We start from the raw sequence: 14261 nt of genomic DNA, 5'->3' as shown, positions 1-14261 counted from the left end.
TAAAAAGCCCATAAATATAACTTTAAAAAAAGATCACTGGAGTATTGTTTTTAAAAAACATACTGTCAGTCTTTCTACTTTAAAGTGTTCAATTTAATTCCATGTGTTACTGTTCTTAATAGTGAGATTCAATAGCAATTTCTGAGTGAAAATTGTTTTACAACATTTTTGAGTGTGGTAAAAAAGACATCAGGTGGATGTAGAAAAAAACACACCAGTCTGGAAACAGAGTTGTAGAGTTTATTTCTGCCATTGTTGCCTAGAATAACTACATAAGTATTATGTGGATGTGATTCATAGGTCAGAAAAATCCTCCGAGTTCAACTCTGTGTAACAAGTACTTGTGCTATTTTTGGTCCAGAAATGAAGATCATCTCTATTATTCTGTCTTGAGAACGACAGCGTACCCAACAAAAAAACTCCAACACAACCACTCACAATGTAACACAATACATCAGATAAAATATGATTAAATATTTTCTAACAACAATATTATTTTAATGTCATCATGTGACATATTCAAGAGTTATATTCTGCTAAAAAGAGAAGAAAGGCTTTCGTAATGTAAATGCGCCCCTTGTTGGTTTGTGGGAGAAAACCAGTGGATTTCTCTGGTACCTGTTTTGCAGTGATGAATCTGGAGGCAGAAAGAACAAAAGGTCAGTGGACGTTCTACTTTTTGCGTCTCCTCACATCCTCTTTTAAAAAAATAGCCTTTGACATGAGTCAGAATTACTGTCTTTAACTTCCACCTGGAAGCGTTTGTAAGTCGCGACTACTGCTAAGCAGCATTAGAACAAAAGCTGTTTGCTATAATTTAGGTGGCATCTGAAATTTTATGCATGCACTTCTCCCTCTCTGACTTCTGTCTCAACAGAATAAAACACACACATAAAATGTACCGTGCATCCTTAGAGCAGCACACAGCCCTTCTTCTTGACCTTGGTGGGTTGTGGGCAGAGCACAGCACGGATGGCCTCATCAAACACTGTCTTCAGACCTCTCTGAGTGAGAGCAGAGCACTCCAGGTATTTTACTGCATCTGTTCGCACACAAGCACATGCACACAGATCAGGTTTGTTAACAACACCTCCTTTCTCTCTCTATATATTATAGGCATGGTTTGTATGCAAACTGAAGCATCTCTGATCCACTCTGAGAGGGATATTTAGCACCAGATGTCTGGGTGTATTAGGTGTGCACAAATCTGTCATATCTGAGCGTGTAGGAGGACTAGCCCATGTGTTCTCCCAAATGCTAGATCAAATCACACTGAGAACAAATTGCATTTAGCATCTAAATCTGTAGCCTGATATGTAGCACTTTGTAATTTTGTGTATTTAGAGACTGTGGTAATTATGTGTTACAAAGAAACCAGACAATAAACAGTGTTTGCATTTGTCTTGTCTCCTTTTCTATGGACAGATTTCCAATAGAACTTTTGCAGTCTGGAGTTCAAAAAGAGGAAAACAATTTTTTTTTAATGCCTAACTTCAGAAATATATAACTCAGATAGAGAACTGTTCAAATGTTAAAGCTTAGTAAGAATTGCTGAATGTTTCTCAGTCTCTTATGCTCAACAAAGCTGTATTCATTTGATCCAAAATACAGTTAAACAGCAATACTGATTTAATATAATTGGTCACACTTTATATTAAGGTCCAGTTCCCACTGGTTATATCTTAAGTTCAGGTATTGGCTATGGTTAGGGATGTAGAATATGGTCATGCAGAACATGTGCTTTTTAAGTACTAAAAAACAGCCAATATGCTAGTGATATGCATGATAATAAGCAACTAGTTAATAGTGAGAACTGGTCCCTATAATAAAGTGTAGTATATTTTTTACACACACACACACACACACACACACACACACACACACACACACACACACACACACACACACACACACACACACACACACACACAAAGACTTTTCAGCATCATTACTCCAGTCTTCAGTGTCACATCATCCTTCAGCAAATCATTTAATATGCTGATTTGGTGATATTTCTTCTTTTAAATTATGAATTGACAATTCAAAAGGGACAGCATTTATTTGAAATATTTTATAATGTTACAAATGTGTTTACTGTCACTTTTGATCAATTTAATGCATCCTTGCTGAATGAAAGTAATAATTAAAAAAAAAAAAAAAAAAAAAAAAACTGACACCAAACTGTCATCCAGTGATGTAAGAAGCTGCACCGCTGCTGCCTTACCAATTTCTTTGGCCAGTGCAAGACCCTGAGGGTAAGTGATTGGTGCCAGTTTTTTCTCCTTCAGCTTCTCGATGGTCTCCTTCTCATCTCTCAAATCGAGCTTGGTGCCGACCAGAATAATTGGAGTGGAAGGGCAGTGGTGCCTCACCTCTGGGTACCACTAGAGGGAGCAGATCAAAACAGTTCATTCACATCTGTTTATCAGTCCATCTTTAGACTCTGTGGTATTTTTGTCAAATACACAGGCTACAAAGCTGTTCAAAGCTGTTCTCTTCATGCAGTTGAGTGGTTACTGCTCGCTCCTTTCCACAACCAATCTCTATGCAAGTCTGTCATTAATTTCAAATGCAGGCTACAATACACGCTAATGGACGTGTTCATTTTGTTCCCCTTTACGTCTGTCCTTTTTAAATGTGCCAAGGCCTTTTTATTGAAAAGATTTTCCTCAGAAAAGCACTCACTCAATCATTCAGCACAAAAAAAAAATGTCAGTGGTATTTCAGAAAGTGGGCAGACTATGTGAAAAATGCAGCTAAAAACTGTTTCTAACTTAGTGACTGCAGAGCAGATGAAAACACCTTATGAAAACTTCTGGTGCACAAGGACTGCTGCACTTCTCAAGGCCTGGCCTCTGAATGTTGTCTTTAATCTGACAATCACAAACACCATTGTTTTCTTGCACAAAGCAACCCATGCGGTCACGTTGAGCAGACCTTGGGTGAACAATGGGCACAAGAGCATTGCAATAGTAAGCCTAAAGTGTCCTTGCAATCTCAACAGACATACAAGTTTTATATCGGCAAACACTGTCTAAAACAACAAAGCTGACATCCATTTATAAGTTAATACTGTCAATGATGTTTTGAACTATGAAGAGCAATTTAGCTCTACACTTATACTGTAGCTTTACAGATGCAGACAAACAAAACAGACACTGCACTGCGAGCTAAACTGCACACAATAAAATATCACTTTAAAGAAAGCAATAAACAAACATATCCTTGATACTTCTATGACTCAGGGTCTAAATCTGGCACTAGCCTACATCAATTCCCTTTCAGTCCTGCATTTGATCTACAGAGGCTCATCTATTAACGCGTTTGCATGCAACTTAAAGGTGTCTTGGTTTTTTCTCTTCAAGCTTATTAATAAGAGACTTCAAAAGGGTTTAGAAGCACAAAACGGTGGCCTTCATTAGAAATCAGCACATCTGCAAGTGGCATTTATGACTCGCGGGCTGGTGGGTCGCTACTTAGTTTCCTAAGTCTCAATTTTTCTAATCTAGTCAAAGCATAGCATTATTGCAGCACCCCATTTACAGGTACTATTAGCCCAGTAATGAGAAGTGATCTCTTCACACTTAACATCTTCATGGCAGGTGATTGCTACTGAATGGATGCGTAAGCACAGGCCATGTGGCGTCTTGCAACCCCCAGTGCATGTATGTGCTTTACTCCCCACTTTAAATAGATTTTAATTTGTCTCCTCAACCTCGCACAATCTATCAAGACTAAATTTGCATATGGCCAGTGTTACCATGGTTACTTCTCAGGAATACGCTGTAGAAATAATAAAGGGAATGACCGGGAGGGTAGAAAAAGCAAAGATTGGAAGAAGCTTCTCAAGGTCTTTGATTGGGAGTGAAAGCAAAAATCATTAAGGCACCTGCGAGATGAGATTGCCATTGTTTGAACTTATTAAGAATTCAAAGGGCTGTTGGCATGCTTGTTTATGCAAGCGCTGGTTTTAAGCAATGTAAATTGGAGCGGATTAAGCCTCGAGTGGTTCTGGAATTATTGATATCACAAACAATTTACGTTCTGTTCCATCTCAGGAACCTTAAACATGCTGCAGAGGCCTTGATAAGGCTGGCGTAATAACAACAACAACTCAGCAGAAAAGAATCTCTCGTTCTCTTTCCTTGTTCATTTTATCTTTCTTAATGAAAAGAAATCTTGGAGGGTACAGTGTTACAGAGCTATCTTTCTGCTTGTGTTAGATAATCATGATTTCTTTGATCAACGTGAATCTCTTTTTTGCTTTTTGTCAATTCTCTTTGTACGTTCGCGGCTGCGGTTTTTTGCGCTCTCACTAATGCACTAATATTACCAAGCTCAATTCAGCCAAGATTCACAATACAACATTTTGCTATCACTCTGTACAGGTAACACTTTGCAAAATGGTTCTTAAAACTGTTGTAAAGACCAGTTAGTTTATGCAAAAGCAATAAATAACAATAAACAATGCTCTTACATATCAGTTTTTATATACTACTGCATTTTTTATGACATATTTTGAAGGCTGTTGGGATCCAAAACAACACAGGACCCCACTGACTTTCATTTTAGTCGTAATATTATTTTATGTTGCACAGAAGAACGTCATACATGTTTGGAACACCACGCTGGTGTGAAAATCATGATAGAAGTTTCAACTATACCTTTAAGTTTAACATAATTGCTGATTTTCTCCAGTCAAACTGCACTTTGATATAAACACAAATCCTGGAGTCAATAATCTTTCCTGACGTAGAAAGATGTCTTTCTATTGATTTGATTTGAGAGAACACGATGTTCTGAAAAAAAAAGAAGCTTTCTAAAGAGAAAATGTCCCTCACAAAGTATTTGATTTTTAATGTCTGGGACATTTTCTCTTCAAAAAAGTATTTTTTATAACTTCTTACAAAGACATTCTTATCCATAGCATGCCAGGCTTCTTAACCAGGACTGCTGGTCTAAGCAGAACACACTACATTCATTTGTTAGAATCATGATAGCTTAAGGGAGCAAAGAGTAAGTACCGTGGTAATACAAAATATCATCCCAGAATCACAATCCAGAGTCAAAGGTAAACTAACCAGCCTTCCTGAACCGATCTACATCACCTGAACCCTTGAGGACTGTACAGCACTCTTTTTGCCCCTTGGACACTGGATTATTTTCACCTCACTCTCAGCAGAGAACCATCATTCTCCCTTTTGGGATCACTCTTGAAAATGCTCCGTGTCGGGGTGAAATAGCAGCAGTTTAAACATGCTAACTGTAACAGGACACTAAGTGGTGTGTATCTGTCAGGCATCTACAGTTGCAGTAATAGAGAACACATCAAGGTCTTGTAGGGGGGTTTGTGAGTGTGAGGTAGATAAATAACTTACTACATAGAGTCTCTACTGAATGGACCTTTTGGCTGGCTGGTAAACATACAGGTAAAGATGATGCAGTGTGTTATAAATGCTTCTTGAGCACAAACCACCTCCCTTTTCAAAATAGCTGAATACCACTGAAGGAGCTCAGCCTTCATTTGTGAATGTCTGAATTCTCACAAAGCCGAAACCTTTTTTTTTTTTTTCTTTTAAAGCGGCTGATGTTGACATCATGCCCACGTTATCTCTACAAGAATATGAACGTATGTAGTTAAGGTCAGCAAATGCATCATGGATTAATGCACAGTGGCATCTAGTGTCCAGTCCAATGCAGAGCAAGTGTTTCAGGGCATGCATGAAGCTATGTGCACATGGGAATGTTGTAAGCATGCATAGAATGGCAGCGGGTTAATTTGTGCATGTGAATGTTGTTGATTGCTACTGGATTCTATTCTATAAGGACCAATACTAAACCACCCATAAGGACTCACCTTGGCTCTGACGTTTTCAAACGATGCTGGGCTCACCAGAGAGAAACAGATGAGAAACACATCCTGCAAAATACCATCAGAGGACATTCATTTGAAAGACGATAATTCAGCTTTGCCATCACAGGAATAAATTACATTTTAAAATACATAAAAAAAAGAAGAAAACAGTTATTTATTTTAAACTGTATTCATATTTGACAATATCGATATTTTACTATATTTCTGATGAAAAAAATGCAGCCTGGGTAAGCTTGAAACTTAATTTTAATATTTTATTAAAACCACAAAATTTAAAATCACTGTCATTGACATAAAAACATTGATTGATCACTGTTTTAAATCTTTAAGGGGACGTGTCCCACTAACAGTCTATGGTGGAGTGTACCGTCTGAGGGTAGGACAGTGGCCGCAGTCTGTCGTAGTCTTCCTGTCCAGCTGTATCCCAAAGGCCCAGGTTGACTGGTTTGCTATCCACCATAACATTTGCTGAATAGTTATCAAACCTGTGAGTGAAAATACCCAACCCTCACAATCTCTCAACATTTCGGCATGAATGTCAAAATAAAAAAAGAAATCAACATTTCAAATTGTTGTGGTACTCACACTGTGGGTATGTACTCCCCAGGGAAAGCATTGGTAGTGTAGCTGATGAGAAGACAGGTCTTTCCCACAGCTCTGAAAAATACAAACAACAAAGAAGAAAACAGACATTCAGTTATCCGTCAGATTGATGGAAAACAAACTACATAATGTACTTTCAGTAAAACACATGCTGCTAAAACTACTCCAAAGAATGCTAGGTATCTGAAACCGTCTTCCAGTAAGAAGAACAGGTGTAGGCTACTGTAGTCCCATAGTGAATTCACACATTTGTTCTCAAACACAAAGAACATTGTATGTGGTCTTATTTCGAGAACCTTTAAATCCTAACCGCATACAGCAATACCATACATGAAAGGAGGGAATCTGTATTCACTTCATCTGGACTATTGCTTTTTATTGGTCTAAGCTAGACTACCTCAGGACCGGTTCACACAGAACGAGTTTTTGCATGCCACTGTGTGGCTTTTTAGTTGAATATAAACATATGCTAGACAATGTTCTTTACATATGTGCTGCATATGTCTCACTCATAAGCACAACGCTGTTGAACTTTTGACACTGGCTCTGCTGTCTGCAGTGTTGGGCAGTTAATAATTACTAATTACAGACATAATATAGCTTTTAGCAGTAACTAGTAGTGTAACTAAAATTACTAATACAATTCCAGTAATAATATTACAGTTACATTCATAAAACAGCTAGTTACTTTCAATGCCTTTTCAATGTCCAACAATCCAATAATTCCTAGATTTGTTTTCATAATTTTCACAACTTGCACAGGCACATGAAGTCACCAGTGCAGCAGACATGTGGAATATGAAAAAGCTTACATTTAGCAGAAGGAGATATTGCCATTAAATGGATTTTGTCAGGAGAAAAGATGATCTGAACATGCCATGTGAAGCTGTGGCATTACTTTACTCTGACATTACATGGCTTGCCAGTAACTATCATGTGGTGCAGGGGTGAAAAATTCACTTCCTAGAGGGCCACAGCCAGGCAGATCAGTTTCAACCCTGGTCCAGCACACATATCATGTAGTTTTCAAATAAACCTGATGGACTTTATGAGCTGGATCAGTCCTGTCAATCAGCATTACGAGTCTATATAAGTACAGTCATTGTGCCGTTCCAGTGACAATTCTTCCGGCATCCCTCCACCTCCCCATCTCCTCCTCTATTTTTGTTATTCTTCCTCTCTGTTGAGGACAACAAGTCAAGTTTGTTTATCATTAACTATTAAGACTGGATGGGCAGCAGGTGAACTCGTGAATTAGGGTTGAAGCTAAACTTTGCAGGGCTGTGGCCATCCAAGAACTGGGTGTACGTTTACATGACAACAGCATAATAAAATCACAAAAGATTTTTCTTTCTTTCTTTTTTTTTTTTGTTTTTTTTTTGCAGACAGTAGACAACGTTGTCTAAACAATCTCTGTTCACATGGATCCGCAAAAAGTCTTAAAATGCTGTATTATGCATGACAGGCCAGTAGTTTTCACAAATTCACATTTCCATAATGTATAATAACAATAAAGTTTTGAAAACTTGTGCTTTTAAACTTGTGCTTTTTAGGCACTCAAAATGTCATTGTCATGTAAATGAATAGACAAAAAAAAGCATAAAGTTTTCTGTTTTTAGTTTAAATTGGTGTCGTGCAAATGCCCACTGAGTTGTGGACCCCTGTTGCAGTGTATGTGTGGCATAAATGGTTAAATATCTAAAGCTGCGATATAAGTGTGAAACGTTTTAAATGAAACTGATATCTGCGACGAGTGTCGCGATTGCTGTGGAAAAAAAAATTGCAATCTGAAGATTTTAGACGTTATGTAGAATATGGTGGCATTAGCTGTCACCAGGATGATAATTATTTAATTTACGCATTTTTACCTTTTGGTAGCCCTCTTTTCTGCTGCTTGGCTATATCTGTTGTTTAAATTTTTACCGAAGGTGTCATCCTTAAATGCCCCCTTACTTATGTATTTTGCTCCTGTAATTGTGTAAAACATGTTCCTTTTTTCTTTTTTGTGCATCCCCTTTTATGGGTCTTACTGTATTACCAACAACAGAAGATTTCCCTCTGGGGAATATATTCCGAAATCCTTTCACTTAACTAGAAAAAACAACAACAATAAAAACCCTGCTGTCACACTCAGATTCAGTGATAGTGACGCCACATGCATATTGAACTGAACAGAGATGACATCACTGAATTCAATGATGAACTGCCTTTAACTATCATCTTGCATTATTGACACACTGTTTTCCTAATGAATGTTGTTCAGTTGCTTTGATGCAATGTATTTTGTTTAAAGCGCTATATAAATAAAGGTGACTTGACTTGACTTGACTTGACATGCAGTGCTGTGACAGCACACTGGAGAGCAACACGAAATACCTCAAAACAATTGTGCATGCCTACATATCTCAAAAAGAGAAGATGACATTCAGTATGAAAACAGGTCACCTGAAGCAGCAAATACATAGATGTGCAGAAAGAAGTGCGTACGAGTGTACAAATTCCAGTGGAGCGCATGTTGATGCATGCAGGGAGCGAGAGTGAGGAATGCTGGGATTCAAGAGCCTGTGGCTACATCTCCCTCACATCAAGAAACACTGGAGCTACTCAAAGCCAAGGCCAAAACCACACACCTTAGGCTACACACGTTCAGTCACATCAGAACTATTTCAGAAATCAGAAATCTTTATTAAACTCACTGCTTCATCAACACATACATACAAACACATGGTAATAACCACATGTCGTTTGAGTTATCCAGACTTGTGTGCACTTGACTGTAGGGCTGGGCTCTAATGTATTGTGCACTATGAGCCGTGATTCAACAGCAAAAACAGAAAAAGTCCACATAAAATGTCTGTAATCCATTTTGACATGTTGCAACTAAATAAAGTAATATTAACAGAACTGTGTCTGTGAGTGCAGCCACTGTGGAGATCAAACATGCCTTCACACTAAGCATAGTTGAATACATTTTAATCTACAAAAAATTCAGTACACATGGGAGGCGGTGTGCTGAAAACATTATTAGAAAACAGTGGGAGATAACTGTTAAGAGGTGCTTTCTGAAGCTCTTTGAAGTTGTGAATCAGATATAGATAGATACAGGGGGAGAGACAGATTCAGAGAGAAAAAGAGCAAGAGAAAGCTCAGTATGGGGTCTGTTATTGTCGTGACAGGATGACAGGAAGTAGGGCGGTGTCAGCCAGGAAGAGAGACAGCGAGCCTCTTTTTGAAGTGTGTCTTTGAAAATGTGCCCTTAGTTGCTTCAACTTCTTCATGCTCTTTTTCTCTCTTTGATTAAACATGAGCATTTTCTGTAACTCCTACAAATGTAAAACAATGTGATAGCTATGCGTGTGTAAATGTCTTCTTGTTCTTGTGGGTTACAGATCTCGAGCTGATCGTATAAAATGGCAGGGCCTCGTGTTTTAGCAGAGCTGACTTCCACAGAACGCAAGAGAGAATTGATACAGAAACTGATACTCAGAAGATAGTCAGTCAGACGTGACAGAAAGAAAAGAAAATGTCCACCTGGATGTCAAGACAATTCATCAGTGCATCAGGGTTAAAAACAAAACAAAAAAGGAGGGAAAAGTGAATCAATCAAAGCACTGCAGGGGTTGTGTTGACACATGGATGAGTTAAAGGATGTACATTCAATATGAAAAAAATAAAATTAGAAAATAAATTGTTGAAGTATTGCCCTGACGTAATGTGAATTGATTTGTTTGTCTTTGTTCACTCAGCTATCTGAAATTGATGTTTAGTTGTAAAGTCCTAAACACACCCAGTGAAGCATTTATATAACAGGGCTGATTCTGTAGACACACTGGACTTTGTGCATGCTAAATTTCTTTGGACACTGCAAAGGTTGTGATATGATGTCACACTCCATGGAATCCTTCTTAAAGACATGCATTCAACATAATATTGAATGTAAAAAAAAAAAAAAAAAAAAAAAAACATCTACTCCACTTTACTGCGACACTGCAGACCTGTTGGTTTTATGTTTAGGTAGTGTTAATTCAGTTAAGAGGTCATACCGTGACACATCCATCTTCTATTATTCACACATCTTCACGCGACTCAAATTCACAGATCAGCGTTCACCATGATTTGGAATGCAGCAGTTGCATTTCCACTTGCTGCATTTGCATGCATATGAATGGAAGTCAATGGAATAAAAAGTATAAGTGTGACCATTCATGATCTACATAACCATTTAGTAAGTTTAAGTTCTAGAGGTTTTAATATTTAAGAATAGTTGAGCATGACTAGTAAAGAAATGGAACACACAAAATAATTAAAAAATCTTCACATAGATATTTTCCATACAATGGCAGTTCACAGTGACCATGAGCTGTCTATTAAAGGGTGACTCCACCCCAAAAATGAACATTTGACATTACTCATTTTGTTCCAAACCCATAAAAGTTGTCTTCGGAACACAATTTGAGATATTTTGGATGAAAACTGGGATGGCTTGAGACTGTCCCATAGACTGCCAAGAAAATTACACTGTCAAGGTCCAGAAAAGTATGAAAAGCCACAAGGATGCACTGTTTCTACATGTATTTATGCTTTGAATTGAAAGAAAACAGCGCATCCTTGTGGCATGGCTGATACAGAAGAGCATACGCAGCATACGGTGATATGAAGAGACACAGAGACTGTTGACAAAGGAGTTGTTGAATAAAGTCGTTATTTTTGTTTTATTCACGTACAAACAGTATTCTCATCGCTTTATAACGTTACTGTTGAACTACTAAAGGCAGATGGATGTCAATAGATATTCTGATGATGTTTTTTTTTTTACTTTTCTGGACTTTGACAGTGTTATTTACTTGGCAGTCTATGGGACAGTCTCAAGCCATCCCATTTATGATCCAAAATATCTTCAATTGGGTTCCGAAGACGAACAAAGCTTTTACAGGTTTTTACAGGTCAGGGAAGTGATTCATGACAAAATCTTCATTTTGGGGTGGAGTATCCCTTTAAAGAATTATATCACACTTTATGTAAAGCTTTCAGAAGGCATACAATAGATTCGTGTGTGAAATAAACCAGACTGAAGCTGTTCAAATATAAAATATAATACAGACGTCAATAACATTGTTTCATTAGCTCATTGGCTAGTCATAGCCAAACATAATGAGAGCAAATAAACTTAGTGCACAATTAACGTGAACTCATTTATTGTGGTTTTAAATGATGCTTTTTTTTAGTTTGTGTTGCAGCTGGATAGACTGTGGTCACATTGAACTATCACTGTATAAAAATATCTATATGTTTTTTTTTATTAATTAATTAATGAGGGCATAATAGTGAGTAACTTTTTCATTTTGGGGGCATTTTTTCTCTCAATGTGTAGAAGGAGGATTATTCACCCTGTTAAACTTTGAGCAACATACGGAACTTAAGACGCTGGGTCAAGACATCAAACGCAAGAGGAAGTAAGCAGCTTCAAAATGAAGAACTGTGCACAGGGTTAAAACAGGATATCCTCAAAGCAAAAGCACCTCTCCCCTGCTGCCATTCGCCATGTTAGATGTTGCACTTAACTTGGCCAAAATTCATAAACAGTGCATTTTCTCATGTCAATCATAAATTACCACATCAACACTTTAAACCTTCAGCCCATGTTCCTAACAACCGCTGCATCAGCATCCCGCTCTGCTTCAACATCTGTAATTCATCAGCATCACTTTTATTCTCCAGTACTGTCTTACTGCATTATATAAAGCAGATGAGATAAAGTGATGTCGCAAATCACCTCATATACGTTCCTATGCAAATTCTCCCTCCCCCTTTGAAAAAGCAGCTTCATACTCGCATGTTTCAGAGCCATCTCATCCTCCATCTTGAATCATCACTGTCTGCAGGTCAGCATATGCTCTAGAAACACCTGACATGTTTGTCTGTGTTTATGGTTAGTAATCTTGACAGAAAGCAAACTACAGGCCTGATATATTTGGGTCTTAAGGAATAAAGGAGAATCTGCTTCTCTGACATTGTCAGTCATCTTAAAACGAGATGTTTGACTGCATAACTAGACTTTGTATGGCTGCACTCTCACAATGAAAGACACTTGTATTCCTTGCACTGCTATGATGCATCATTCATGGAAAAAATGCTTGGTTCACAAGCCACAGCCCAAATGTTTACACCCTGATGAAGAGCCCAGTTGTCTAAGCCAGTGTTTCCAAACTTATTTTTGACTTCATACGACAACAGGCCCATCAGTAAGGTTTAAATACGGCATCATCAATATCAGACCTAGAAATGGATTCATACAACTCCTATACTAAATTATAATTTTTATATTATTAAATGTCACTTTAGAAAAAATAAATACTTAGGGGGGAAAAAAAAGATTCACAGGTTAGGACTTAGGTATCCTGCAATAAGTGTCACCCACACAAGTTTTTGAACTTGCACAAATTACACACTTTTTAGTTTTCTTCCCTTAAAACAAAGAGGTTTAAAAAAATCCAAGGCAATTATTTTAACCTGTTAACAAGTTAAAAACTAAATCCTTTCCTGGAACCTTTTTGATTATGTCTTAAAAATTGGTGTAGACGGTATGATTTCATTACATTCTCGTCATGATATTGTCACTCACAGAATAAAACCTTATTATAAGAATGTGACCCATGTGCGGCTGCTGTTTCCTTTTCTTATGAAAATCAGTTGGCATGTGTTATGTGTGGCATAACTTCCTGCACACACTCAGAGGAATGGCAAAAGCCAGAAGGTTCTCTTCCCTCTGTGTATTAACTTGCCCATGAATGTCAAGACCTTAAATATCTCTGTGACCCCCAATCTGTCAGCCCAATAGGCTCCTACATATCTCTTTTAGCCAAACACAACTGTAGTAAGAAGCTAAACCACGGAACCTGTAGATGGCTTATTTTATGCCCTCACAACCCGAAGGGAGAAAGATAGAAATCTCAGATATATCAAGTGTATTCAGGCATGACCGTATAGATTTAGCAACCAACCTTACCCTGAGGGTATATAAACTAAAATACAAAGTATCTCACTTGACAAATGAGGAAATGAAAACTAGAGAACAGACGAAGTAGATAAAATAAGCGCTTTTAATACATTTGCAGTTTCCATGAAAACGATATAGGTCTACTTGCTACCAACTCAAATTTCAAAAGAAAAAAATACTTAAAAATACAAGAAAATATAAACTATTATAATGTTTACAAACAACTTTTAAATATAACGATGGAAAACAGATATTAATAAATAAATCAGTTCACATATTTAACTTTTCACTCACCCATCTCCGACCACCACACACTTTATTGCTTGCATTTTCCGATATACTTTTGACAAACTTTTGCCGCCTGCCGCTGTAAAACAACTGTAAAGGAACTAAGTTGTAATACAGGAAACAGATTTGCTACTTCAGTCTCTCTCTCTCTCTCTCTCTCTCTCTCTCTCTCTCTCTCATCTGCGCAGTGCGCACTCGTTCATGTGGTTGTGACAGTTTTGGACGTCGAATGATATGAGGAAGTATTTAACTTTTAAGTGGAAGACATGAACGCGCCTTATATCAATGCGTTATATGCATTATAGTCCACATGAGGGCAATGTCGAATCATATTTGAAAGTGCTTATTTAAAGTGCACTTAGTAATGCTTACCTAAAAAAAAAAAGTTTTTAGCCCTAAATATATTATTAATACTTGAATCATACTGTCAAAATAACGGGTAGGCTACTAATATTTAATCAAGTTTACAGTCATATATTCCAGTTTGCATCTTATAAT

At 37.5% G+C, this 14261-nt stretch overlaps 1 protein-coding gene across 2 annotated transcripts; it reads right to left on the bottom strand.

Moving 5' to 3' along the window:
• Positions 1-220: 220 nt before the first annotated feature.
• Positions 221-13926, bottom strand: rac2 (Rac family small GTPase 2). Of its 2 annotated transcripts, none has more exons than XM_059555441.1 (7): positions 13770-13926; positions 6461-6532; positions 6243-6360; positions 5858-5920; positions 2225-2384; positions 892-1042; positions 221-637 (listed from the first exon to the last, which is right to left on the bottom strand). In XM_059555441.1, exons 1-6 carry the CDS (start codon positions 13802-13804, stop codon positions 912-914), a joined length of 579 nt encoding a protein of 192 aa, XP_059411424.1. In that variant the 5' UTR covers positions 13805-13926; the 3' UTR covers positions 221-637; positions 892-911. The 2 variants fall into 2 exon arrangements, with proteins under 2 accessions (XP_059411424.1, XP_059411419.1); XM_059555436.1 differs by having other exon boundaries at positions 903-1042; positions 13770-13925.
• Between the last annotated feature and the right edge of the window lie 335 nt (positions 13927-14261).

The sequence above is a fragment of the Carassius carassius genome, chromosome 1 (genome assembly GCF_963082965.1).
Source record: "Carassius carassius chromosome 1, fCarCar2.1, whole genome shotgun sequence".
Lineage (NCBI taxonomy): Eukaryota > Metazoa > Chordata > Actinopteri > Cypriniformes > Cyprinidae > Carassius > Carassius carassius.
Note: the sequence above shows the minus strand (reverse complement) of the source record. Positions and strands in the feature narration are given on the sequence as shown.

Excerpts from the sequence above, each read along its gene's own strand:
- rac2 (XM_059555441.1), bottom strand. The coding sequence starts at position 13,804 with ATGCAAGCAATAAAGTGTGTGGTGGTCGGAGATGG. Across the intron at positions 5,921-6,242 it reads CACTGTCCTACCCTCAGACG|GATGTGTTTCTCATCTGTTT; the intron begins GTACACTCCACC and ends GGTATTTTGCAG. Across the intron at positions 2,385-5,857 it reads TTGAAAACGTCAGAGCCAAG|TGGTACCCAGAGGTGAGGCA; the intron begins GTGAGTCCTTAT and ends TGCTCCCTCTAG.